Source organism: Caretta caretta, chromosome 3 (assembly GCF_965140235.1).
Source record: "Caretta caretta isolate rCarCar2 chromosome 3, rCarCar1.hap1, whole genome shotgun sequence".
NCBI classification, from domain to species: domain Eukaryota; kingdom Metazoa; phylum Chordata; order Testudines; family Cheloniidae; genus Caretta; species Caretta caretta.
Window position 1 is genome coordinate 202425016 of NC_134208.1, and position 25264 is coordinate 202450279.

The 25264-nt window shown below is 42.1% G+C and overlaps 1 protein-coding gene across 7 annotated transcripts in view; it reads right to left on the bottom strand.

The window, feature by feature from the left end:
- The window catches only part of PLCB1 (phospholipase C beta 1), a 666388-nt gene that overhangs the window by 167918 nt on the left and 473206 nt on the right, over window positions 1-25264 (bottom strand). For all 7 annotated transcript variants that reach the window (XM_048842561.2, XM_048842562.2, XM_048842563.2 and 4 more), the window contains exons 10-12: window positions 24534-24680; window positions 11565-11722; window positions 6632-6714 (exon numbers count right to left, since the gene is read on the bottom strand). In XM_048842561.2, the coding sequence (XP_048698518.1) occupies window positions 6632-6714; window positions 11565-11722; window positions 24534-24680 (388 nt within the window). The remainder of the gene's footprint in view (window positions 1-6631; window positions 6715-11564; window positions 11723-24533; window positions 24681-25264) is intronic.

A 25264-nucleotide genomic window follows, 5' to 3' on the forward strand; every position in this document is an offset into this window, starting at 1 on the left:
GACAATGTGCCTACTGCTGTACCAGCCATGCATAAAGTCACAGTCCTTCCCCAGAAGTTTAAAAGATTGTAAAGAGGATTCTGAAAAAGAAACTTTGCTAAAAGCACTATTGAAACTCTGGCAAACCAGGTGCCAGCTCTTGCCAAGACTGCAGGCATTAGCTAAGGACTAACAGCCTCATAGCTGAAGACCAGAACAGTTCACCTGTATGTTAGTTTTGCTCAAAATAGGTATTAGTCTTATAAGAATGTATTTAGTGTTTTTTATTCTATGAGATGCTTGTAAATTGCTGCATGCCTTAATCTCACTTGTAATGTCGGTATTCCATGTGATCAGAAAATCTGTAGATTTTGTTTTATAACTTTGAAAATGTTTGCTCTGAACTAGTGAGCCCCGGCATGGGAATCATCCCCCACTCCACCCTCCATCCAGAAGGACTATCAAAATCAGATGGGCCATCCAGGAACATCACCATACAAAGGCTTGGTTAATGGCCACATCACACCTGCGAAATGCTACATGCAAGGAAGGTCCTCCGGTGGACTTGGAAGCTGAATGAAGGAAATAAAACAAGAAGTTTCCATCTCACCCTTCGCTGTTTGAACTCTTAGGGCCAGAGGCTCTAAATGGAGGCAGAAATCCCCAAGGTTCTATCTGAAAGACACTTTGAATTGATAAATCACTACAGCTCCATCACTCTTAGGATTTAAATGGTAACTCATTTGTGTGTATACATTTGCTTGGTTTAATCTGTAAATAACTCTTATTTCTTTTTCCTAGTTAATAAACCTTTAGACAGTTTATTACAGGACTGCTGCAGATGCTGTCTTTGGTGTAAAATCTAGGGTACCAGTTGATCTGAGTGGCTGATCTCTTGGGACTGGAAGCAATCTGAATGTGGTGTGATTTTTAGCGTAAGTGACAATTTATCACTAAGTCCAGTTTGTCTGAGTGTCAAGACAGACTGGAGAGGCTAAGGGGACTGTCTGTGACTCCATGGAAGGACTGCAGTAGTGATCCTGGAGTTCACATTTGTTACTGGCTTGGTGAAATCTAATTTTAGATCACAGCATCAATTTGGAGTGTCTGCCCTGAGGTAAGCACTCAAGGCTGTGAGCCACTCCAGAGAGCATAACATCTATTAATATTTGTAATACTAATTCTAGACAGAAAACAGCAAGGTGAGTTTGCCTTTAATTAAGTTTAATCTTAAAATGGATCTTAGAGGGATATTGTCCAAGGATTACTTAACCTTTTAGCTGCTAGGTCATGAGTATGTTTCTAATTATAGAGGTGTCTGCCTTCAGATTTTTAGATACCTTGTATTAATCTCACTTCAAAACTCAAGGTCTTTCTGAGGCTTTTCCAATGCTTTCAAGGGTCTAAATGTTTCCCCGCCCCCCACTCCATTTTGTGGGTCCATTTCTTAGTGCTGTTTTTTTCAGTATGCTGCCTTTGACCTCAATATTCATTACTAAATGATGATATATCTTAACATTATAATTATTTTCTCTACTGTAAAACCTACACACAATACTGGATGCCTTAGTGAGTCATGAATGACATTTATTTTTTATGATTATTATTATCATCAGTGCCAAGGACCTAGTCATGGACCAGAACCCCATTACATAAGAATGGTAATACTGGGTCAGACCAATGGTCCATTTGCCAGGTGTTTCAGAGGGAATGAACAGAACAGGCTATTATCGAGTGATCCATCCCCCTGTAGTCCAGTCCCAGCATCTGGCAGTCAGAAGCTTAGGGACACTTAGCACATGGGGTTGTGTCCCTGACCATCTTGGCTAATAGCCACTGATGGCCTCCATGAACTTATCTAGTACTTTTCTGAATCCAGTTAATAGTTTTATGCATCCCCTGGCAATGAGTTCCACAGGTTGACTGTGTATTGTGTGAAGCAATACTTCCTTTTGTTTGTTTTAAAACTGCTGCCTGTTACATTCATTGGGTGAACCCTGGTTCTTATGTTATATGAAGGGGTAAATAACACTTTCCCATTCACTCTCTCCACACCATTCATGATTTTATAGACCTCTATCACATCGTCTCTTTTCAGAGCCGAATAGTCCAAATCTTTTTAATCTCTACTCATACGGAAGCTTTTCTATATCACTTATAATTTTTGTTGCCCTTCTTGGTACCTTTTCCAATTCTAATACAACTTTTAGTGATGGGGCAACCAGAACTGCATGCAGTATTCAAGGTGTGGGCATATGGTAGATTTATATAGTAGCTTTATGATATTTACTATCTTATTACCTATCCCTTTCCTAATGGTTCCTAACATCCTGTTAGCTTTTTTAACTGCTGTTGCCTATTGAGCAGATATTTTCAGAGAGCTATCCACAATGACCCAAATATCTCTTTCTTGTGTGGTAACAGCTTATTTAGACTGCATCATTTTTGATGTATAGTATGTTTTTCAATGTGCATTACTTTTCGTTTGTCAACATTAAATTTCATCTGCCATTTTATTACCTAGTCACCCAGTTTTGTGAGATCCCTTTGTAGCTCTTCGTAGTCTGCTTTGGATTTAGCTATCTTGTATCATCTGCAAACTTTGCCACCTCACTGTTTACCCTGTTTTCCAGATTATTTATGAATATGTCGAACAGCACTAGTCTCAGAACAAATCCCTGGGGGACCCCGCTATTTACCTCTCTCCATTCTGAAAACTGACCATTTATTCCTAACCCTTTGTTTCTTCTCTTGTAACCAGTTAGTGATCCTTGCAAGGACCTTCCCTCTTATCCCATGACTGCTTGCTTTGCTTAAGAGCCTATGGTGAGGGACCTTATCAAAGGCTTTATGAAAGTCTAAGTACACTGTATCACCTCTGTCCACATGTTTGTTGACCCCCTCAAAGAATTCTAGTAGATTGGCAAGGTATGATTTCCCTTTACAAAAGTCATCTTGACTCTTCCGCAACACCATCTATGTGTCTGATAATTCTGTTCTTTGCTATAGTTTCAACCTGGTTCTGAAGTAAGGCTTGTCAGCCTGGAATTGCCAGGATCGCCTCTGGAGCCCTGTTTAAAAAAAAACACTTATCCAGGCTTATCCATTGTGCTAGGTGCTGTACAAACACAAAAAGACAATCCCTGATCCAAGGAGCTTACAATATAAGACAAGAAACAACAGGTTAATACAGACAGATGGGGGAGGTATGAGATATGTGTTTGAAAGTTTAACAAATGGGCAGTGCAGATTGGCATCATTGGCCAATCAGAGGTGAGCTTTGACAGCTTGACAGTGAAAGAGAGATGATAAGTAGGGTGGGGATTGACCGTGAAGGGCCTTGAAAGTGAATACAAGCAGCCAATGTTTGATGTGATAGAGAAGGAGAAGCCAGTGGAAGAACGCAAAACGTGGCCAAAGCATCTGACTAGGAAAATTATCTTAGTAGCAGGATTCTGAATGGATAGGAACAGGGCAAAATTGCCTTTGTCAAGGCCAGAGAGAAGGTTGTTGCAGTATTGAGACATGAGATCATAAGAGCCTGGATAAGTGTTTTAGCTGTCTGGATGGGGGGAAAAACGCTGTCTCTTAGAGATGTTGTGCACAAAGAATCATCAAGATTTAGACATAATCTAGATGTGTGGACCAAGAGCGAGGTCCAAGCTGAAAATGACACGCAGATTATGGTGCCACATATTGGAATAGTGGTAAGGAAAATGGAGCAGCTAATTCACATGGTATCAAATTCCATGAGGTTTAAGTCCTTTTGGGAAAAATATTGAAAGGTAATAACAAATATTTACCTCAGGTGATCTAATAGTCACTAAAAAAGAATGACATGACCAAAGCATACAGGGTAAAATCATGTACCAGCTGAAGTCAATGGCAAAATTCTCATTGACTTTGATGCAATCGGGATTTCACCCAAAATTTTCAGTGAAGACAAATCTAATAGCTGAGAATTACAGGGAAAATTCTGGTCCCACGGAAATAACTGGGAGTTGACTTCCATGAGACCAGGATTTACATAAATTCTCCAAAAGTGCAAGCTCTAAAAGTACTTAGCATTAGAAACTGGTATTTAGGCCTGAATGATCATGAAAATCTAAAAGAAAAATAATGTTCCATCTAAACGGAAAGGCAGAAGAAGCATTCCATGAAATTAGATGAGGGATTCTCTGACTGGCATGACTAATTGCCGTATTCTCCAGTAACTTGTGAAGAAATGAAAGTCTAATTATAACATGCAGTCAAATAACTGGAAGTGGTATTTGGCCAAGGCAAAATTAGAAGCTTCACACATTAAATGGGATAATTTATTGCAGCAGAAAGTTAACAACAACCAATACCAATAGTTAATCAACCTTAAAGCCAAATAAAACAACACATTTGATATTGCTTTCCCAAATATCCTTTGTTAATAATTTGTTATTGTCATCACAACACATGAAAGAGCACTGCAGATAATACACGTAGGGCCTGATTCATCTCTCTGTTACTGCAGTTTTCTGATGCTGAAACACCATTGATTTCTATGGGGTAACACTGGTGTAAAACTGGAGTAACCCAGTGGAAACTACTCCTGGTTTTTCATCTTCCTGGAATTTTACAACATATCTAGTTGTGACTAAAATGTAATCCCATTTTTAAAAGATATTTTGGCACTTATTTTACTTCTGAAAATAATTGTTTTCTTTTTTGCAATTATTAATTTCTTTCTTTTTCTAAAAAAAATTTAATTTCTTTGTTTCTTTAAAATAAAGTGGAGGCTGGTGCTCTGGAAAAGACCTTATCCTTAATGCTTTTTGTTTAACCTGTAGACCTGAACAGTTGAGATAATAAATAGGTCATTATGCTGATTCTCCTATCTGCCTTTTCTAAACAAAGTTTGTTGACTCTGGGTCAGATTCAGATTTGATGTGTAAGGTGATGTAAGTTATACATTAGTGGGTACGTGTAAAGGAGTCTAATTGAGTGTCAGCTGGCGTGATTTACATAGGAGCCAGAATAAAGGTTTTACCAGTGAAAGAAACTAACAGGTGTAGGAAAAAATAGGTCAACCCCTCAACTTTAACTTGTACAATACATTTCTCCAGTCTCTCAGAGTGAAAGTGACAAACTGAGATTCCCTTCCACACATTTTGCTACCTTTAACCACACCTTTGAATTTGGTCCTATGGGTACATTTCAAACTTCTGATCATCCAGGGTTCCTGATTTCTTTCGTCAGTGGAAGGAGGGGTTGATACAAAGGGGTGATTGGAGGGGGAATGGGAGCAAGACCGACAATCAGCATAGTGTCAGTGTTGTATGGGTCAACTGCAGATGAAATGGGATGCATGTGATTTTTCCCTAATTTTTTTTGGTGACAGTTTTGCTATGATGTAGAGACACCCCAGTTCACTATAAGACAATGGGATCTTAGATTCTGCTAAAAAGGAGGGATGAGTAGCTATATCTCGACATTAATTTTGCTCTGTGAATCAATCAGTGTGGGCAATGAAGAACAGTGCATTTAGTATCCATTGGTAAGCAAATCCATCCCTTTTTCTTTTTATCTTTGTCTAATAGCACAAAAAGAGGGAGTCCCAAAATATTTCCCGACTCCATGACTAATCATATATATTTTGGAGCTCAGAGGAGGGGAAGTAGGGGTGAGGGGAGAGACAGTTTTTTTCCACAGGAGATTTTTCAAGATTTCAACATTTTTCCCAACCACATTGGCACAGAATGACAAAATCCTGAAAATTTGCCCAAACCAAAAATGTGAGAAAAAAAAATTGGTCCTGGTCAATCGAAACATTTTGTTTTGCGTTCAGCTTTTTTAATTAAAAAAATTACTATTCACCTAAATTTCTAAATGAAAAGTCTTTCCAAATCAAACAAGCAAAACTTCTTGTGTTGAAAGCGTCAAAGTGAGACGTTTCAACAATTTCAAGACTTTTTTCTCAAAAGTTTTTTAAATCAGGAAATTTGTCAGAACTGAACCTTTCATGCAAGGAAGTGTTGGTTTAAACAAATCTGCATTTTTTGCCAGAAAGAGGTTTGGTTGAAAAATTACTGACCAACTCCAACATACACACACACACGCTAAGCCCACTTCTGGGCTCTCCTCTAAGACACACTGTGGACAACTTCCACTCTCGTTTACACTCGTGCCACCTCCAAGGAAATTGCTGTGTACATTAAAATAGATTATGGGGCATATTCTCTCTCGCGCTCTCTTTCATTTTTGTTATGTTTACTGTCAATGCGAATTTCACATACTCTGCTGGAGTAGAACCTTACTCCAGGAGTAAGCCCATTAAAATCACTGAGGCTACTTGGGCAGAAAGATACTATTGAACCTGAGTGCAGGTGAGAGAATTTGGCCAATAATTATTAAAACATTCCCCTCACATTCAAGGCTCCAGCAAGATACCTAAGCTTGTGCCTAACTTTAAGAAGGTGAGTAATCTCATTTAAATCAATCAGACTACTCACATACTGAAAGTTATGCACATGTTCAAGTACCTTAAGGGCTTACATGTAGGATGACAAATTCAGTAATTATGATGATTGACGATAATGCCAGATAACAAAAATGCTAAATAATCTTGTGTCTTGACATTGTAACACTGTATAATAAACATTGTAACACCGTAATTACTTACGAATCCACATGGTTTTCAAAGGAAAGGAGGATCGGAAAAGGCGATGTCTTAAATGCACACTCAGCAATAGCTTCTATTACTTCCTAAAGAAATTAGGACACAGATAGGTTACACACCCTTTATGTCTACAGGAGATATATTTTGGTTCTTGATCTAACTTATCTATCTGCAAAGCAAACACAAGAGAACTCAGTGCCTTCCAAAACCATGCCCAGACTTTTTATTCTGAACAACTTGAAAGCTCTGGATGTGCTTTTACAGTCTGATCTACAATCTGATCTCCAAAGTGTTACCTCACTCCAAACGTGGTTTTGTGCCTCTCTGTGACTGAACCTATAGCTTATTGTAGAACTTTTTGCAGGTCATGATTCATTCCATGCCTAAAGTTATACCTTTCATGGATTATTTTGAATAATTAAAATAATCATGTTTTATTTGACAAGCCTGTTGTATCTTCTAAGTAGCATCTTTCTTTTTCTTTTCTCGTTTCTTTTTTTTTTGTTGTAAAATCCGTAGTACTCTGATGCACAAATTTTCAGTCCTCTCCTGTTTGTTGTGGGAAAAGCCTTCAAGGCACAATACAAAAAAGACTGTTTCATTGAGTTTTAGCATCCTACTATGTAATAATCTATAAAACATATATTCAGAAATGGAACCATTTATTTGTAAAGGCTGCCTTTCAGCCTTGACTGAAGATGGCAATAGTTTATCTACCGGAGGAATCATTTTATGACACTAATTTTAGCTGCGTGCCCATTTTATCCTATATCAATGCACATATTGTTAGAAATAATTCACATTTCCCTCTTGAAATACAAACCTGCTTCCAGATGAATTCGCTTGAGCATCGAAGACTGTTATACCCATACAGTGATTAGAAAAAAATAATGAGTCAAGCACCAAAAATCATACAATGGAATGCAAAATAATGAGGGTTTTTTAATCTAGTGAGAGTTCTTTTAATTTACTTTCTGGCTTTTGAACTTTTAGAAGTCACCTTCCCAAGCTATGCTATACAACCACGAGGGTTGGAAATTAATTTTATTTTAATGAAAGCGGAGATTCCGGTGCATTCACACAACTCTAGGGCCCAGGGATTTAAGAAAAAACACCAAATATAGCAAGAGTTGGCAACACTGAGTGTATATCCTGATGTTCCCTATAGAAACATCAGATTATATCTATACTGTATGGAGCAGATCCTGACCTGAAGTCAATGGAGATATGACTATTTACACCAGCTGAAGAACTGACTCACCAGTGATATGACTGTATACACATGCACACACTCCCCACATAATAAATAGCAAACTTTACACACTTAACTACCTCACCGGCACACTGATCATTAACCCAGCTCTACCAAGATTACTTCTCATTCTCTAGCCTCTGAGCTTCAAAAGCTTTAAAAGCCATTTGTTTTTTCCTTTTCCCAAATGTGGAATCTTCCTCCTCAGGGCCTAGCATGGGTCGATTCTATCTAGCAATAGGTTTCTGGTTACATGTTTATTTGTAGAAGTAAAACTGATAAATAAATGATACATAAGTAAGCAGTCGGATATCTCATGAACCATGAGAGTTAGCAACAGACACTGCACGCCATTGGACAGTACAAAATACCTCATTCTAGATGAAACTTGCTTCTAGCCCAGGTAGATCACAAAACACTGATGTCACCTTACATTTGTGACACTGGGTGGGATTTTTTTATTAGTGCCTGTGCGACGTAAGCACATAAGTCCCACTGAAAGCCAATGTGGCTTGTGCACCTAAGTGACAAGGATCTTTTGAAAATCCCACCCATTATGATCTACAGAAAGTTTAGTTTAGATCTTTAAGATTTATTAGCTCTATTTTTCGTTCCCTTTAGACTTCACCACTCTCACACGTGGACTGCAAGAGCCCCTGAAAGCATAATTAAAATAATCAAGCTGCAGGCCCTTAACCCTACTGCAGAGATCTATTTCTCATTTTGTAGTAGACTTGGGCCGAATAGCATTCTATGAAATGTTCTTTCTAAGAGACCTCTGACTCATGTCCGGGTGAAAGGGTACAGCGTGTGTTACATTTTAGACACCTGCGAGGGACAGTGAGCCAAATTCTCTTCTCAGCTCCACGCAACAGTATGGATAGCAGTGGGAGCTCTGCCTGTGTTGGGAAGAGCACAGTATGAAAGCTAAGCACCCCATTGTGCACTTGGAAGGAGAGCTTTGCTCCAGTTATGGACTAGTTCTGTATAGTCATATGAAACTACTTCCTCGGCTGTCATTGCAACTCCTCAGATGGGATAAAATACTGAATACAGGGGGAGAAAATGAAGTGGGGGGAAAGTCAGCTTGAAAGGGTAAGAGCTTGGTCACCCTTCTGGGATTGGCTGAATCTGTAGATGTGAGATTCAAACTTTGGGTCAATGAAGTGATGGGCCCTTTTGGAGACACTGAGCTTTCTGCATCTTCAAATTTATATACAGATCCACTTCAGTCAGTGCAGAAATGATGCCAAGATCCATGTTTCATTGTAGCAGGAGCGTGACTCACTTGAAATGATTCTCCAAAGTAGAGACACAGAAAGTGCGTATATCTAGAAAGCAACTCCTGAATTTGACAAGAGGAATATGGTTGTTTTTGCTATAAGGTCATATACCTGCAGTGGCTCCCAATCTGAAGGAGTCAGAAGCCTCACAAATTGCTCTGAGTCACGAGAGGAGACAAAAAATGAATGAATGAAGTTGTCTCAAAGGGGATTCATATTACTTTTTGTCTCTACACTTCAGAAAATCTCTTTACGTCAGTGAAAACCAACGGTCTGAGCAAACAGCAGTGCCTGTGACAGCCACGCCAAAAGCACGAACCATTCAGTGACTTAGCACCCAACAGCCAGAGCCAACGATGGTTCAGAACTGAGTCACACACCTCTGATGCGTTCTATCACTACTGCTTTGCTCACCTAGCATACACTTTAGAGGTGAAAAGAGAAGCGGCAATAAATAAATAAATAAATGTAAAAGGACGTTTGCATTAGGGGTGACTGAAAGATTCTGATTACACTCAGACGTCCCTCCCACCCCCTTCAGATGCCAGCGAGATGTGGACTGGATCCTGAAATCTCCTGGGCCCTATTCTTGTGTATGCTTTAAAAGAATCAGACAGGTTTTGCTTTATACTCTTGTACTTGGCTGAGGAGAGGTTGAGAACCACCTTATTTAATTAAACAACTTTCAGAAACCAAACTCTACATCAGCATCAACTAATTTCTCAACTGTGAATGGGGAAGGTTAGTAATAATAGTGCCGGGGTAGTATTTTACAATTTCCTGTGACTAAATCTATCAGCATAGAGTTAGAGAGAAAGAGTGAAAAAAACAGAGAAGCAGTGCAGTGCAAGTGAAATATAGATACTTTGTTGTTGTGTTACTTATTTATGTTGTAAGTGAATGACTATCAAGACAAGTAAACACTTGTGCCTTACAGTGAAAGAGACCCATGCAAAATCTGTAGCTGTTAAAGTGGCCAAGCCTATCACCAGTAACAAAAGGATACTTCAGAGAAGGATGATATTTTCCCAAATATCTTCTGCATATTAGTAAGCCTAGAACTGTATTTCCATAGAAAAGAAGTACCTAAAATTAACTGGAGGTATTTCTTTCAGAACTCTAGAATGCTGCCCTTACACAGCATTTTAGCTAATGTACTATTACCGCTATCTAGCATTTGTGCTGGAGGCACAAAAACTGCAGATCAAATACATACTGTAGACTGAAAGTGAGATAGCCTTTTAGCCAGTTTCAATTACTACTGTGCACTGACACTGTTAATGTCTCGCTACCTGGATGGGCAGTCCATTGTCACTTTAGTTCCTGGAATTTACAAATTTGTTATTTCTTTATCTACAGTTACTATCTTGCTGCCTTCTAAGCTCCAGCATTTTTGTTTCCTGCTTTCCCCATTAACCCACTGATTCCCAAGCTGTGGGTACCAGACTGTTCAGGGGAATCATGGGAATAACATCTCAAGTGTCACTGAACGTGCCAGGGTGTTGGCAGCTTTTGAATGCCTAGAGGGGAAGAGGTCCTCTGCCACTAGCTGTGTGCACTCTTGTCTCCTTTCTCCCTCACACAGAATCATAGAATATCTATGGGACCTCAGGAGGTCATCTAGTCCAACCCCCTGCTCAAAGCAGGACCAATCCCCAATTAAATCCTCCCAGCCAGGGCTACTGCTACACAGCCGTTCTCCCTGCAGGCCTTTCTGCAACCTTAGTGCTAACAGTCAGACCTGCAGGGGGAGAGGAATGAGTAAAGCTGCAGGCCACGGAAAGGAAAGAAAACACATGACAGCAAACTTGGCAGGGAGTTAAGAGTCCCTGCCAGATAGAGAAGAGAGGGAGCTTTGTCCCCTTTTCTGTCAAAATCCTCATTCAGGCCTTCTTCTCTTGCTTGGACTCATTTTGTCATGGCTTCAATTCCAGTTCTCCAGACTCCAGCACATACAGGATCCCCCTGCTCTTGTTATCACCCATACAAGAAATGTGGCCATATCCCCTCTATCTTCAGACAATTCCACTGGCTCCCCATTCACCTCAAGATTCAGTTCACACTTGCCCTCCTTGCTTATAAAACCCGCCAGGGACTCCATACATGTCTGTCTGCTCTCTCTATCATCTAGCACTGGTCTCTTTTCTGTCCGAATGTGGCATCTCTCCACTCATGATCTTCTTCTTGCAGCTCTGGACTACTGGAACATCCTCCCTCTATCTCAGTTTCAATGACTCTCCACCTGTTTTCAACACTCATCTGAAAACATCTCTTTGCCCCTCCATTTCTCTTTCCTTCTACCTTCGCTGTATGAAGGTGTTTAACTCTGCCATGTGTTGGGACACATTTTACATGCAAGGAACTACCCAAGATAAAGTGACACTGTGTTGCCTCATTATACCTTGAAGGATATTTCCGTTGTCATGGTGAATCCATGTGTAATGACGGGCTCTTCTTCTGCTGTTCGTCCCTTCCAGCAGTCCAGCTCCACACAGCGGCAGCCTGACAAGAGCACTTGGCGATACATCTCTACTGAGGAGTTACCAGCCAGCTGTCCAGCTGCAACAACATAACAAGGACACAAAACAAGGGGATTCATTCTGGGCTGCTGGGATAATTATAATGAATCTAATAACAATGAGTGTTAATAACATCATTCACCCTCTGGTGACAGGCAAGCTGTCAAAGACATCTTAAGAGCACCAGATCTAAATGAAAATGACTTAACACAAGACAGTGCCATAGTCCAGGTTCTGTCTTTATTTACAATGGTGTAAATCAGGACTACCTCCATTGAAGGCAATAGAGTTACCCTGATGCAAAGCCACCGGGAGACTAGCATTAAGGCCTGCACAGACAGACAGACACGCAAGTCAGTGTGCCTCATTATTATTCTCCTATCTTTTAAATGTTTGCATTTTTCAAATGGCAGATAAACATGCATCTTTGACATCGGTGAGATGTAATAATTGCAAGACTTTATAAACAAGATTTTAAAAAGTTCCTTGCTATCGTTGTCTTCAAACGTAATTGCTAAGATCCCCAAGTTAGTCTGAATTCCACATTAATAAAGAGCTCTTTTTAAAGTCTCAGTTCTAAAGCACGTGTTATACTTTAAACAAGCCACACAAGATACAAAGGCTACGCCACAAAACTGGGACAGTAGACCTCTTTTTGTCACAACACACAATACAGTGCAGTGCAAGAGAAAATCAACAGCTGTACAGTCACTCATGGATCAACAGTAGCTCCCAAATCAATACGTATCATACTAATCACCACGGTTATTTGGTTAGTTAAATTTCCCGAGGTGATGCTGCACTATGTATTAAAAATTTAATTATATTACCTGTTTGCAATACTGACATATTGTAAAATTAAAAAAACAACCAACAGCTTTTTCTCAAACCTGGAGACTTTAGGAAAAAAATTCCCCTCTCGTTTAAATCAAATGTTTGTGTTTATGAAAGGTTCTGGGCTTCCAGCACTGGAAACCTCAATCTTTACAATGGGTTCAACTCCAGTAATGGCAGTGCAAATGTCCTGTGATGGAAGACTAAAGATAATGGAAGAATGGTCCAGTGAGCAGGATGCCAGCCTCAGACTGGGAAGACCTGGGTTTAATGCCCTGCTGTGCCACAGACTTCCTGTGTGACCTTGGGCAAGTCATTTAATCTCTTCACACATCATTTTCCCATTTTTAAAATGGGGATAGCACTTCCTGACCTTGTGGGGTTGTTGTGAAGATAAATACATTAAGAACAGTGAGGTGCTCAGATACTATGATAACAGGGGTCATATAAGTATGTCAAAGAGATATATAATGTACCTGTCGATGAATGCACTCCGCATTCACCATTTCTGTGGTCCTCCTGTGGATAAGCTCTCTGTTGGGAGCTCAGCTCCTCTGACTGCTCCACTCAATTTAAATGTTTACTTTCTATTTTCTCTACCCTTTACTCTTATTTTAAATTCACTTTAAAAACAATAAAAAGCCCTCCTCTTTGAAAATGCTTATTTAGGGCTGGTGCCTGGGATAGAAAACTGAGGATGGAATTTTCAAAGGTGCTCTATGCTGGCCTAACTCTGCTACTGAAGTCTGAGAGTTTTTCTACCTTTTCCATGTGGTTAATGCACTTGGTGTTTATATGAACCTGGCTCCCTTCAATTCTTTCTCCCTGCCTCACTGTTATTCCCTCCTCCCCCATTTCACATCTCCTTCCTGTTTTCTTTAAGTGCTTTTCCCCTTTGATTCTGCATCATAACTTTTCAGAAGCAGATGGATGCACAAGCAGATAATCTTGCTTGCAAACATATACCGTGCACGCAGTCACACCGTCTGTGATGCACAATTATCCATTCCCCCTGTAGAATGCCTAATTTGCACAAGCACATGTCTGTTTGCAGCAGCATGCACATATTGTGTCTGCATCTTAAGTGTCTGTTTTTGAAAACTCAGCTCTCAATGTTTGGGTCCGCTGATCTATGTTGACTGAAAAGTTGTATGTATTTACAGCTGTTTTCTTTTACGTTGTCTTTGTTTTCCCTCAAAGCAGTCTGAATGTTGATGAATGCTACTGTATGTCTTAGGAGAATATTGTCCATCATCTACTGGTTTGCATCAAACATTTTGGACTTGTGAAATCCTTGACTTCGGAAATCTCTATCTAAAGCATCACATGCACTGCTTGCCATATGACACGTATCCATGTTGCTCTGCTAACATGATTCAACTCTCTTTGGAACGATCACCGCTAAGGGTGAGAGGATGTTCAGTGTCCATGAACATTCAATCCTCAGCAAGACTGCCAACCAGTGTGCAAAACCAGTATCAATTGGTTTAGTGCTTTGGACGACTAATTTTTCTAATACATGAAATAAAAGCAATATTCCAAGTGTTTAACGTATATTATTTATTCAAGGGATGGCCACTTGATTCTGCATCTATTCCAAATAATCTCTCTCGCAGACAAATTCTGAAAGGTACTAATAGAAGCAATAATGGTAATACTTGCAATAGGGTAGTTTGAGTATCACGCTACTACAGAACAATATAATACTGAACACTGGAAGTTCCCTTCTTCAATACATACTAAATCTGCTTTAGCACCATAGTACTCTAATTGCTACTGAATTGCATTGAATAAGGAGGAGCATATTTTTGACAAAACCTGAATTTCCCAGTAAACACAAGACCAGATCCTCAGCTGGTATGAACTGGCATTGCACTATTAAAGTCAATTGAACTATGCCGATTTATACCAGCTGAGGATTCATAGATTCCAAAGCCAGATGGGACCGTTGTGCTCAGCTAGTCTGACCTCCTGTATAGCACAGGCCACAGAGCCCCCCCAAAATAATTCCTAGAGCGTGTATTTTAGAAAAAGACACTCAGTCAAAAGCAGCCCCTCACTGTGAGCAAGATTCAAAACTGCATGGGGGAACCCCATTGATTTTGAGTCCAATGTGTTAACCACTCATCCATCACAGCTGTTTTGGCTGTCGGGGGGCTAGCCTACTGTCTCCACATCCGTGCACTTACAATTACCCATTCGGCCTGCAAACAACATGATTTGCAGAAGCTTTCACTCAGGTCTAGATTTTCAAAGTTATGCTAGCCCGCTTGTGTGCACACACCCCTTCCACGTGCGTAAAACATGTCATAGAGGTAAGTTTTTCCAGCACATAGCCAGTTGGATGTGCCCTTTAAACTATTGCTTTATCACTATCATAGCTATGCTGAGTACCAGCTCATTTTTCTTTATATTTGCATAGCAGTAAGCTTCATATCTGACGTGTAAAACATCCCGCATCGGATCTGATATGCCAGAGTTGTCTGATTGCCAAAGATGTGACTTCAAATCTGAATTTCAATGATTTACACAAACAAACCACTGAAGTGTCACATGGCATAGGACAAAAGCCTGCATTTACCTTTAGCCTCTCTAGAGGTGGGATCAGAGCAAGTCAGGAGTGAGGCCCTGATTCACCCTTCCTGTGCAAGGCAGACTGGTTCGGCGGGAGAGGGGGAGAATGTATTCTGAAGTTCACCTTAGTACTTCTTCAAACAGATGCAGTATGCAGCTGCTTCTAGCACATGCTGCTGATCACACATGTAGCACAGTGCAATCCAGGGGTGAAATCCTGACTTCATTAAAGTCACTGGCAAAAATCCCACTGACTTCAATGGGGTAGGATTTCACTTTAGGTGTCTGACTATACTTGCTGGGTGTTCTGGTGCATGAGTTGGTGTGCTGGTTAGTTTTCCCCAGTTCATTTTTAAGGGACTAGATGTGGAAACATGCCACAGCACATGGATCAAGAGGGACTAGCACAATGTGGCCATGGGGCTTAAAGTTGGCAGCCTGGATGTATTTGCTCCGGGTACTCCATTCAGCACAACGTACAGTACCAGTGTATGTAAGTGGGGCTTTCTCCTCCTTAAAATAGAAGCTTGAGGATAACTCTTTAATTTTAATGCACTCTAACCCTCAGGCTTCTGAGCATTGCACTAAAGGATATGCCCAAACCTAGGAAATTTCAAAATGGCAACAAGAACGGGCACAGAAAATGTTAATAGCTTAGGGTTAGGGTTAATAGCTCATTGTTAAACAACAGTGAATTATCCCCACAAAAAACAAATTAAAGGAAACAAAGAAGTGATGAATGGCCATTAAAAGTTGTGGATTTTTTTAACCTGCCCTTTAATTTGGGCCTATTTTCTCTCTGTGTATCCTATGTTCCCATCCGACCAAACGGCTACTTTCTACTGTGGCTGTTCATTTCTGCAGCTAGTTAAGGCAGAAGTCCTCGAAGCTATTAGTACCAGCTGCTTTAAAGACAGCCTGAACTGAGAGTATGTCTACACTGCAATGAAACACCCATGGCTGGCCTGTCTCAGCTGACTCAGGCTTGCAGGGCTCTGGCTGCAGAGCTGGAAAACTGCAATCTAGACATTCGGACTCATGCTAGAGCCTGAGCTCTGGGACCCCTGAACATCTGCACCACGGTTTGACAGCCCTGCAGCCCAAGCCCAAGCTGACACAGGCGTTTAACTGCAGTGTAGACATACTCTAAGAGTTTTGCCTCCATGGCACACTCAGAGCCTGACAAGTGAAGGAGCAGGAGACCTGAGATGAATCCAAATGAGGATGTTTTATTTTTGACAGTAAGAACGTAAGAATTGTCATGCTAGACCAGAACAGTGGTCCATCTAGAGCAGTAACGGGTCACTCAGAGTGGCCAATCTCACCTTCAGGGGAAAATGTAAGACCCCTATACAGTAGCTGTGTGATACTGTATTGGGGCAGGATGGAATTTCTGACTGCAGCTGGTGATCATCTCGTGGCCGGAAGGATGAGGATTTACGGTCCTTATAATCCTTACCCTAGCTAGTGTGATTCCAAATGGTGTCAGACCAGCCCTAAAATCTCATTACCATAGTATCTTAGCACCTCACATTAAACGTGTTTTTCCTCACAAAACACCCCTGTGATGTAGGGCAGTGATCCTCTCCCCATTTTACAGATTGGGGACCTGAGGCACAATGAGGCTAAGTGACTTCCCATGGTCCCACAGGAAGTCTGTGGCAGAGCAGGGATGTGACCCACATCTCCCAGTTCCTAGATGAGTATTCTAACCTCTCTTCCTCACTAAAATGCATTTCTCAAGCGGGAACATCATGAAATAACTTACCCTTCACTCTTTTTTTTAAAGCATCCCCAAAGTGTCTATGAACCATGCCAGCGTGGGCATTGTAAGTTCTGGATGTTGCAACATAAATACTGTGTGGAGTAGATGGACTGGTACTGTACCTGTGCCTTTTTTTGGTAAGAGGTGAAGTTACACAGCTCCATGTAATCTTAACCGTTGAGAGCCCAGTCCTTTTTCCCTCTACTGGGTAACTTGGATGGGGTTTTGTGGTCTTCCCATTGGGGGCTTTGGAAATGGGGAAGGCAAAGAAGCATCTTCACAAAACTGCAGAGTGGTCGTGGTTTTGCACTGTGGGCACTACTCCAATGCCCTCTCCCCAAGGTGCCCCCCTCTTTCCATCCCTCTCTCCCGATAAGTCCCTTCTTCTTATAAGTCCAGTGGTGAGCTGGAGCCGGTTCACACCGGTTCACTGGAGCCGGTTATTAAATTTAGAAGCCCTTTTAGAACCGGTTGTCCTGTGAGGGATAACTGGTTCTAAAAAGGCTTCTAAATTTAACAACCAGGCAAAACTGGTGCCTTAGGCGCCGACTCCGTGGGTGCTCCGGGGCTGGAGCACCCACAGGGAAAATTTAGTGGGTCCAGAGCACCCACCGGCAGCTCCCCTCCCCGTCCCCAGCTCACCTCCGTTCCGCCTTCGCCTCCGAGTTACTCTCCGCCCCGCTCTGCTTCTCCGCCCCCCGGCTTCCCGCGAATCAGCTGTTTGCACTTAGATGAGAGGAAAGTGATCAGGAACAGTCAGCATGGATTCACCAAGGACAAGTCATGCCTGACTAATCTAATTGCCTTCTATGACGAGATAACTGGCTCTGTGGATGAAGGGAAAGCAGTGGACGTGTTGTTCCTTGACTTTAACAAAGCTTTTGACATGGTCTCCCACAGTATTCTTGTCAGCAAGTTAAAGAAGTATGGGCTGGATGAATGCACTATAAGGTGGGTAGAAAGCTGGCTAGATTGTCAGGCTCAATGGGTAGTGATCAATGGCTCCATGTCTAGTTGGCAGCCAGTATCAAGCGGAGTGCCCCAAGGGTCGGTCCTGGGGCCGGTTTTGTTCAATATGTTCATAAATGATCTGGAGGATGGTGTGGATTGCACCCTCAGCAAGTTTGCAGATGACACTAAACTGGGAGGAGAGGTAGATATGCTGGAGGGTAGGCATAGGATACAGAAGGACCTAGATAAATTGGAGGATTGGGCCAAAAGAAATCTGATGAGGTTCAACAAGGACAAGTGCAGAGTCCTGCACTTTGGACAGAAGAATCCCATGCACCGCTACAGACTAGGGACTGAATGGCTCGGCAGCAGTTCTGCAGAAAAGGACCTAGGGGTTTCATTGGACGAGAAGCTGGATATGAGTCAACAGTGTGTCCTTGTTGCCAAGAAGGCCAATGGCATTTTGGGATGTATACGTAGGGGCATTGCCAGCAGATCGAGGGACGTGATCGTTCCCCTCTATTCGACATTGGTGAGGCCTCATCTGGAGTACTGTGTCCAGTTTTGGGCCCCACACTACAAGAAGGATGTGGAAAAATTGGAGAGAGTCAGGGGAGGGCAACAAAAATGAGTAGGGGACTGGAACATATGACTTATGAGGAGAGGCTGAGGGAACTGGGATTGTTTAGTCTTCGGAAGAGAAGAATGAGGGGGGATTTGATAGCTGCTTTCAACTACCTGAAAGGGGGTTCCAAAGAGAATGGATCTAGACTATTCTCAGTGGTAGCGGATGACAGGACAAGGAGTAATGGTCTTAAGTTGCAGTGGGGGAGATTTAGGTTGGATATTAGGAAAAACTTTTTCAGTAGGAGGGTGGTGAAACACTGGAATGCGTTGCCTAGGGAGGTGGTGGAATCTCCTTCCTTAGAAGTTTTTAAGGTCAGGCTTGACAAAGCCCTGGCTGGGATGATTTAATTGGGGATCAGTCCTGCTTTGAGCAGGGGGTTGGACTAGATGACCTCCTGAGGTCCCTTCCAACCCTGATATTCTATGATTCTATGATTCTAAGTCGGGGGCGTGGGTGGGCTCAGAAGCAAGCGGTGGCTTCACACTCAGGCCCAAGGAGGCGGAGCAGAGGTGAGCTGGGGCGGCGGGGGGGCGAGGAGGGCCGCCCGTGCCGCAGCAGGTAAACCCAGGGGGCGCGCAGGGGAAGCTCTCCCCAGCTCGCCTCTGCCTCCCTGGGCCTGAGTGCGAAGCTGCCACCTGCTTCTCAGCCCTCCCAGGCTTCCCACGTGAACAGCTGATTAGCAGGAAGTGGAGGGGGGGTCGGAAAAGCAGAGCAGGGCAGTGCGTTCAGGGGTGGAGGCGAGCTGGGGCCAGGCGCAGGGTGGGGCGGGGAGCTGGTGGTGTGTGCTCTGCACCCACCAAATTTTCCCCATGGGTGCTCCAGCGGCGGAGCACCCACAGATTTGGCACCTAAGGCGCCACTTTTGATGTGATCAGTAGGGGGAGTGGCCGCTCCCCCTGCTCCCCCCAGCTACACTACCCCGCCCCTAGGAGCCAGAGGGACATGCGGGATGCTTCCTGGGAGCTGCCCCAGGTAAGCACCGCCAGGACTCCCCACCTCGCCCCCCGGCAGGTCCCTCTGGCTCTTAGGGGGGCTATGACCCCATCGTGGGGTGAGGAGCGAACAGGTTATTAAGATTTTGGCAGCTCATCACTGCTTCTGTCCTGCCCAAAGGTGCCCATACCCCAACTTTCCCTGTTGCCATGGAAAGCAACACTCTTTATGTGTCTCTGAATGGAGGGAGAATGAGAAGCTGCTCCTGAGAGGATACCTGGGGCTTCTCCCCACCCTGCTCAGCTCCCACCTGGTGACCAGGTTTCTGCCTCTCCCAAGCTCTTCTACCCTCCAAGCCAACAGAGCAGGGGTGGGAAAAACCCAGACAGAGATGGCCGGGGGGAAACCTACTGTAAAGTGGCCCCTGCTACCCTATTGCCTGGTCCCAGCAGCTCAACAAGTGTTCAGTGACAGCAGGGAAGATGGTGAGGGGAGAGGAAAGTTAGCTTAGTGCTGCTACATAACACAGCAACCTCAGACTGGTCACTGTCCCGTCTTGTCCTCCCCCTCCTCAACAGCACATTGTTGTCTCTTGAAATTGTGAAGCTGGAGCATCATGGTGTTGGGTTTTTTGTTGTTGTTGTTTTTTTGCCCATCTTAATTTCCTTCCCACCCCTGAAACTTCAGGTGTTGTGAGGTAGATGTTGGTAACCCACAAGCTGGGAAGGTCTATTCTGCTTGGAAAAGCTGGCAAGATCCTGTGCAAGAAGGGAGGTGGGTGCACGGGTTGGGTGGAAAGGTTTTAGGGAAGTGTTGAAGGTTGCAAATAAGTGATGCAAGTTGTGGGCTCAGTACTTGAAGCACAAAAGCAGATGGGTGCTGTAAGCAAAGAATATTGTTGCAATAAAGAAGGAGATAATGAATTTGTATCCAAGGAATACTGCTCGGCATTCTTCATGGGAGATGCTCAGTGGCCTAGGAGCACAGGTAAAGGAAATGGATATTGGAGGTGAAGCAGGGTTGGGAGTTAGTTGGGCAGACTTTGCAGTCTATACACACACACTCAACACAAAACTGATGAGCTCTGCATCCTGCATTTGTTTTTCTTCTTAACAGGCAAAAAGGCGGATGGCAAAATATAATTTTAAAGGTTAAATAAGTGTGCGAAAACGATTGTGATAGATAATGATCATTACTGCTTGGCTTCCAGTGCTGCAAGGAATGCTGCTGCAGTGTCACTCCCCACTGTGACAACAGCAATAACTTCAGGCAACTCTGAGAAGAAATCAGTCACAAAACAGGACTGCCGATTAATGTCTGAAGGATATTTCTTTAAAAAATCAGTGGTGAGAGAAATATTTTTTGCCCCGAAGAGGAGATTTCTTTAAACCACGTTCGAATTAATAGAAATTACTTCTTTCCTGATGGATTTTACCTTTGTTCTTAACTGTTGCATTTCTTTCAGGGGGAGGGGGAAGCAATAAAGCTTCTAAATAAATAATCAGGACTTGTTTCTACTAAAGGCTAGAAAAATGGTCACGACAATTAAAAATAAAGTCAGACTGTACATATGTTTCTCTTCATGTTGTAACAGTGTTTCTTTGGGGATGCCTTTTTCTTAGCTTAAAAACTAACAAAAGGATTGATAATTAGTAGGGCAATAACTGTAACCATAATAAAGATGGATTGCTAGACTGAATGGTTTCCCTACTTCCTTAATAATGATTACATGATTGGTTGCTACTGCCATTTGCACTGCTCAAATGAGTACACAGATGTTGCTGAAGCTTTTGTTCCCAACTTTCCAAGCCTTTAACCCCTTCAACAGTCAACAAATAAGATTACAATCCAGTAGCATTTGTTGACCTGTTAAACTGAATGAAGTGTCTGCGGAAAAAATGAAAACAGCAACACGGCTGTATCTGGGCTAGCTTGAAAATAAATCTATGGCTCTCAGCTTTTGTAATGAATCTATAAAATCTAATTATTAAGTCCCGTTCCACGCCAGCTGTCTCAGATTTATGGAGCACATGAACCCACAAAGAGACAGGGCACACATTTTGTATCTCAAAAGTTAAAACACTCTCAGCATGATTTTGTATTTTTTCTGGTTTAAATTATGACAGCTTTTTTTCACTTGTTCTGTAACAGCATTTTAATTCTACCAATCCACAAATGATATGTTAAATAGGACTGAGAGCTACATTTGAGTCAACAGTGTAACACTGTTGCAAAAAAGCAAATGCCATTCTGGGATATATTAGCAGCAGGAGTGCTGTAAGCAAGACACAAGAAGGAATACTTCTGCTTTACTCCATGCTGATTAGGCCTCAACTGGAGTATTGTGTCTAGCTCTGGGTGCCACCAGATATGGACGAATTAGAGAGAATCCAGAGAAGAGCAACAAAAATGATTAAAGATCTAGAAAACATGAGCTATGAGGGAAGATTGAAAAACATTGGGTTTGTTTCGTCTGGAGAAGAGAAGACTGAGGGGGAACATGATAACAGTTTTCAAGTACATAAAAGGTTGTTACAAGGAGGAGGGAGAAAAATTGTTCTCTTTAACCTCTGAGCATAGGACAAGAAGCAATGGGCTTAAATTGCAGCCAGGGCAGTTAAGGTTGGACATTAGGGAAAACTTCCTAACTGTCAGGATAGTTAAGCACTGGAATAAATTGCCTAGGGCAGTGGTTCCCAAACTTGTTCCACTGCTTGTGCAGGGGAAGCCCCTGGCGGGCCGGGCCAGTTTGTTTACCTGCCGCACCCACAGGTTCGGCTGATCGCTGCTCCCAGTGGCCGCGGTTCGCTGCTGCAGGCCAATGGGAGCTGCTGGAAGCGGCAGCCAGTACGTCCCTCGGCCTGGCCTGCTAGGGGCTTTCCCTGCAGAAGCAGCGGAACAAGTTTGGGAACCACTGGCCTAGGGAGGTTGTATAATCTCCACCATTGGAGATTTGGAAGAGCAAGTTAGACAAACACTTGTCAGGGATGGTCTATAATACCTAGTTCTGCTTTGAGCGCAGGAGACTGGACTCGAAGACCTCTTGAGGTCCCTTCCAGTCCTACAATTCTATTGTTTCCAAGAGTAGCTTCTGAAACTATCCCAAAATGTACATCAAGTAACGTGCTGGTGCAATTTGGTAGGAATTCTTTTCAAATTTGGTCTGACTTAAACTCATAAAAGGCAAGGCAAGTTTGAAACACAATTGGTAACTCACTCCTTCCTGCTGCAATATTAAGGTGTATACTGTAAGATTATTTACAGTCCTGAGACATTTACGATATCTAAGACGAATAGTTTGGATTTCTGCCAAAGTTTCATCCTTGATTCTGTACTTCCTGGCTTCTGTTAGTTGTTAGCTAGTTGTCGGTTCTGTTGGTTGCTTTTAAGTTAGACCTTTAGGGCTTTATCATGTTCTGAGCTGCACCTATGTAAATCTAGAGTTACTCCACTGAAATCAAGGGCAGGACTGCAAATTTTCACTACCATAAATGGGAGCAGAATTTGGCCCTGTACTGCCTCCCCACTCCATGAGCCTATCCACTAATGTGAGAGACTTGCCACTTCTCTACAGCTCCTTGGACAGCAGCCTTACTATTTAAGTGACAGTTTCCATGGATCAGGAATTCTTTGTAACACTGCACCATTCTAACTAAATGGATTCTTCTGTATATCAGTAGGGCCCAGTCCACATTACAGACAATAGACCTGCAAAATATCACCATAAAAATAAAGCTGCTTTTGTATTGAGAATGCTTGAATTCGTCTAAAGATCATACATTTCTATATATTAGAATCTTAACTTTTAAGCAGCCACGCTGATATTTTTTAAATCTAATTTGCAGAAACAAAGCTGCTCCTGAGCAGAGCATGAGAAGTTTTAGGATACAATACGATTTACAGCCAAGGTATAAAACTCTGGACTACGGGTGTCTAATGGAAATACTGACAGTTCATTAATTATACAACAGCGGCAGTAGGTGCTGCAGAAAGTTCTATAACATATATAACAGATGCAAATTAACAACCACTTGCCCTGTTTAGATTGGGCTTCTACATGGAATTGTTGTGTTTGGATCAGTGCTTCCTGGCATTTTGCAGAACTAAGGCATGTCTCTAAATCAGTAACATTAAAAAGACCATAAATCAATTATACGAGCCAGATTTTTACTGTGTACTGTTATCACTTCTTCCTTGTTTAATATAACACAAGATGATGCTAACATAAAATCAAATGTAACAAACAAAATTCCCTTAGGCAAGTGTGCTTAGAAATGCTTAATTTTTATATAATAAAGAAAAAAAACATTTTAAAATTGTGAATTCACAATTCTTTCCCCGGAGATAAACCCTATGGCCAAGATTATAAAAAAGGAGAGTCAAAAGATAGGCTCCTAAATCTTTATGTAGCATAATCAGGGTAATGATCTGCTCTTGCAGTCTTGAGTGTTTTAAAGCTCCATTGACTTTAGAGCATAAATAATACAGATCAGGCCCTTAATTTAATTATGTCATGGGAGCTTCTGGGAGCTCAGCATTTCTGAGAATTGGCTTGCACCATCAAAGAGCCTAGATGCTGAAGGCAGTTAGCAGCCCAGATCGCCCCTCCTTAAGAAGAAAGGGGCAGAAAGGCAGGAGACTCATGAGCCATTCTGGACCTCTCTGATCTCTCAAACCAAAACAAATCTATTGGGAAGGTTGATCTCACAAAAGCTTCAGGTTCAATTAGTTTCAATTAGAGGGGGAAAAATGAAGTAGATGCAGGGAGGTTCTTACTATGAGGATTTTACCATATTGGTTCACCTCTCAAGAATCGTAATGAAATATTGTCTTGGACGCAAGACAACGAACCATTTCTTTTCCAACTTAAACATCTGCTCCGGAGCCTGTTTATGTTCATGGGGATCTTTCAACTTCACTAGGCTTTTTGGATCAGGCACTGACTGAACTATATAACTTCCAATGGATGTTCAATATTAATAAGAATAAGGAGGTAACATCTCTGTGAAGCAGGATAAGAATCACTGTCTGTGTTGTCCTTACTTTTCAGAAACAATCAGAGTGTGGGATCATTTACACCCGAGTGGTTAGTGCATCCATCCAGTATGACTGCAAATACGCTATTAATGTTGCAAAGTAAGAAATCAGATCCTTCCCGTACTATACCTGTGAGGTAGGTGTTGTGTGAGGAATTGATCAAATAGTGAGACAATGGCTGAGACATGTCTTCATTCAAATCCAGTTTCTCAGGTGGAACAACGCCATTCTCTTCTCCACCCAGGTATCGCATAAATCCATCCACCGATATCTGTCCTGGGAAAGCACAGATTCAGGGGAATCACACATTAATTCTAAGCACAGTATCCTCGGCACATACATATTTTCCCATTCAATGCATATCTAGAATGTGGCATATGAGAAAGGCCACGTTATAATCACATTAGACTAGTTATGAATATGGCCTACATTTATACCATTTACAGAAGTGTTTTTATTATTATTACCCTTAAACTCTCAGAATTGTGTGTAGGGATCTAAACACATGACATCAATTGTACAGTCTCGTACAGAGGGACTGTCCTGCCACACTGTTGATCTCATTCCATTCACTGCAATGAGAGCCAAGCATCAAAATTCCCCATATATGGCCCATACATAAAATGTCATAAATAGTACTACCTTGCCATTTATTTTGGTTTGTTCATTAACTTTCTAACTATTCTCATTCCCTCCAGTTCCTCTAGAGCCAAAGCCTGAGGTCCTAACTCAGTTTGCATTCAATTCTTTGCAATTTTCCTGGATAAGGACAGAGTAAAAAAGCCCACTGCTGGGGGAATAAATATGCCAGGAATCTGTAGGTCAGAAGGCTATGGACACAAACCAATCAAAAGGATCTG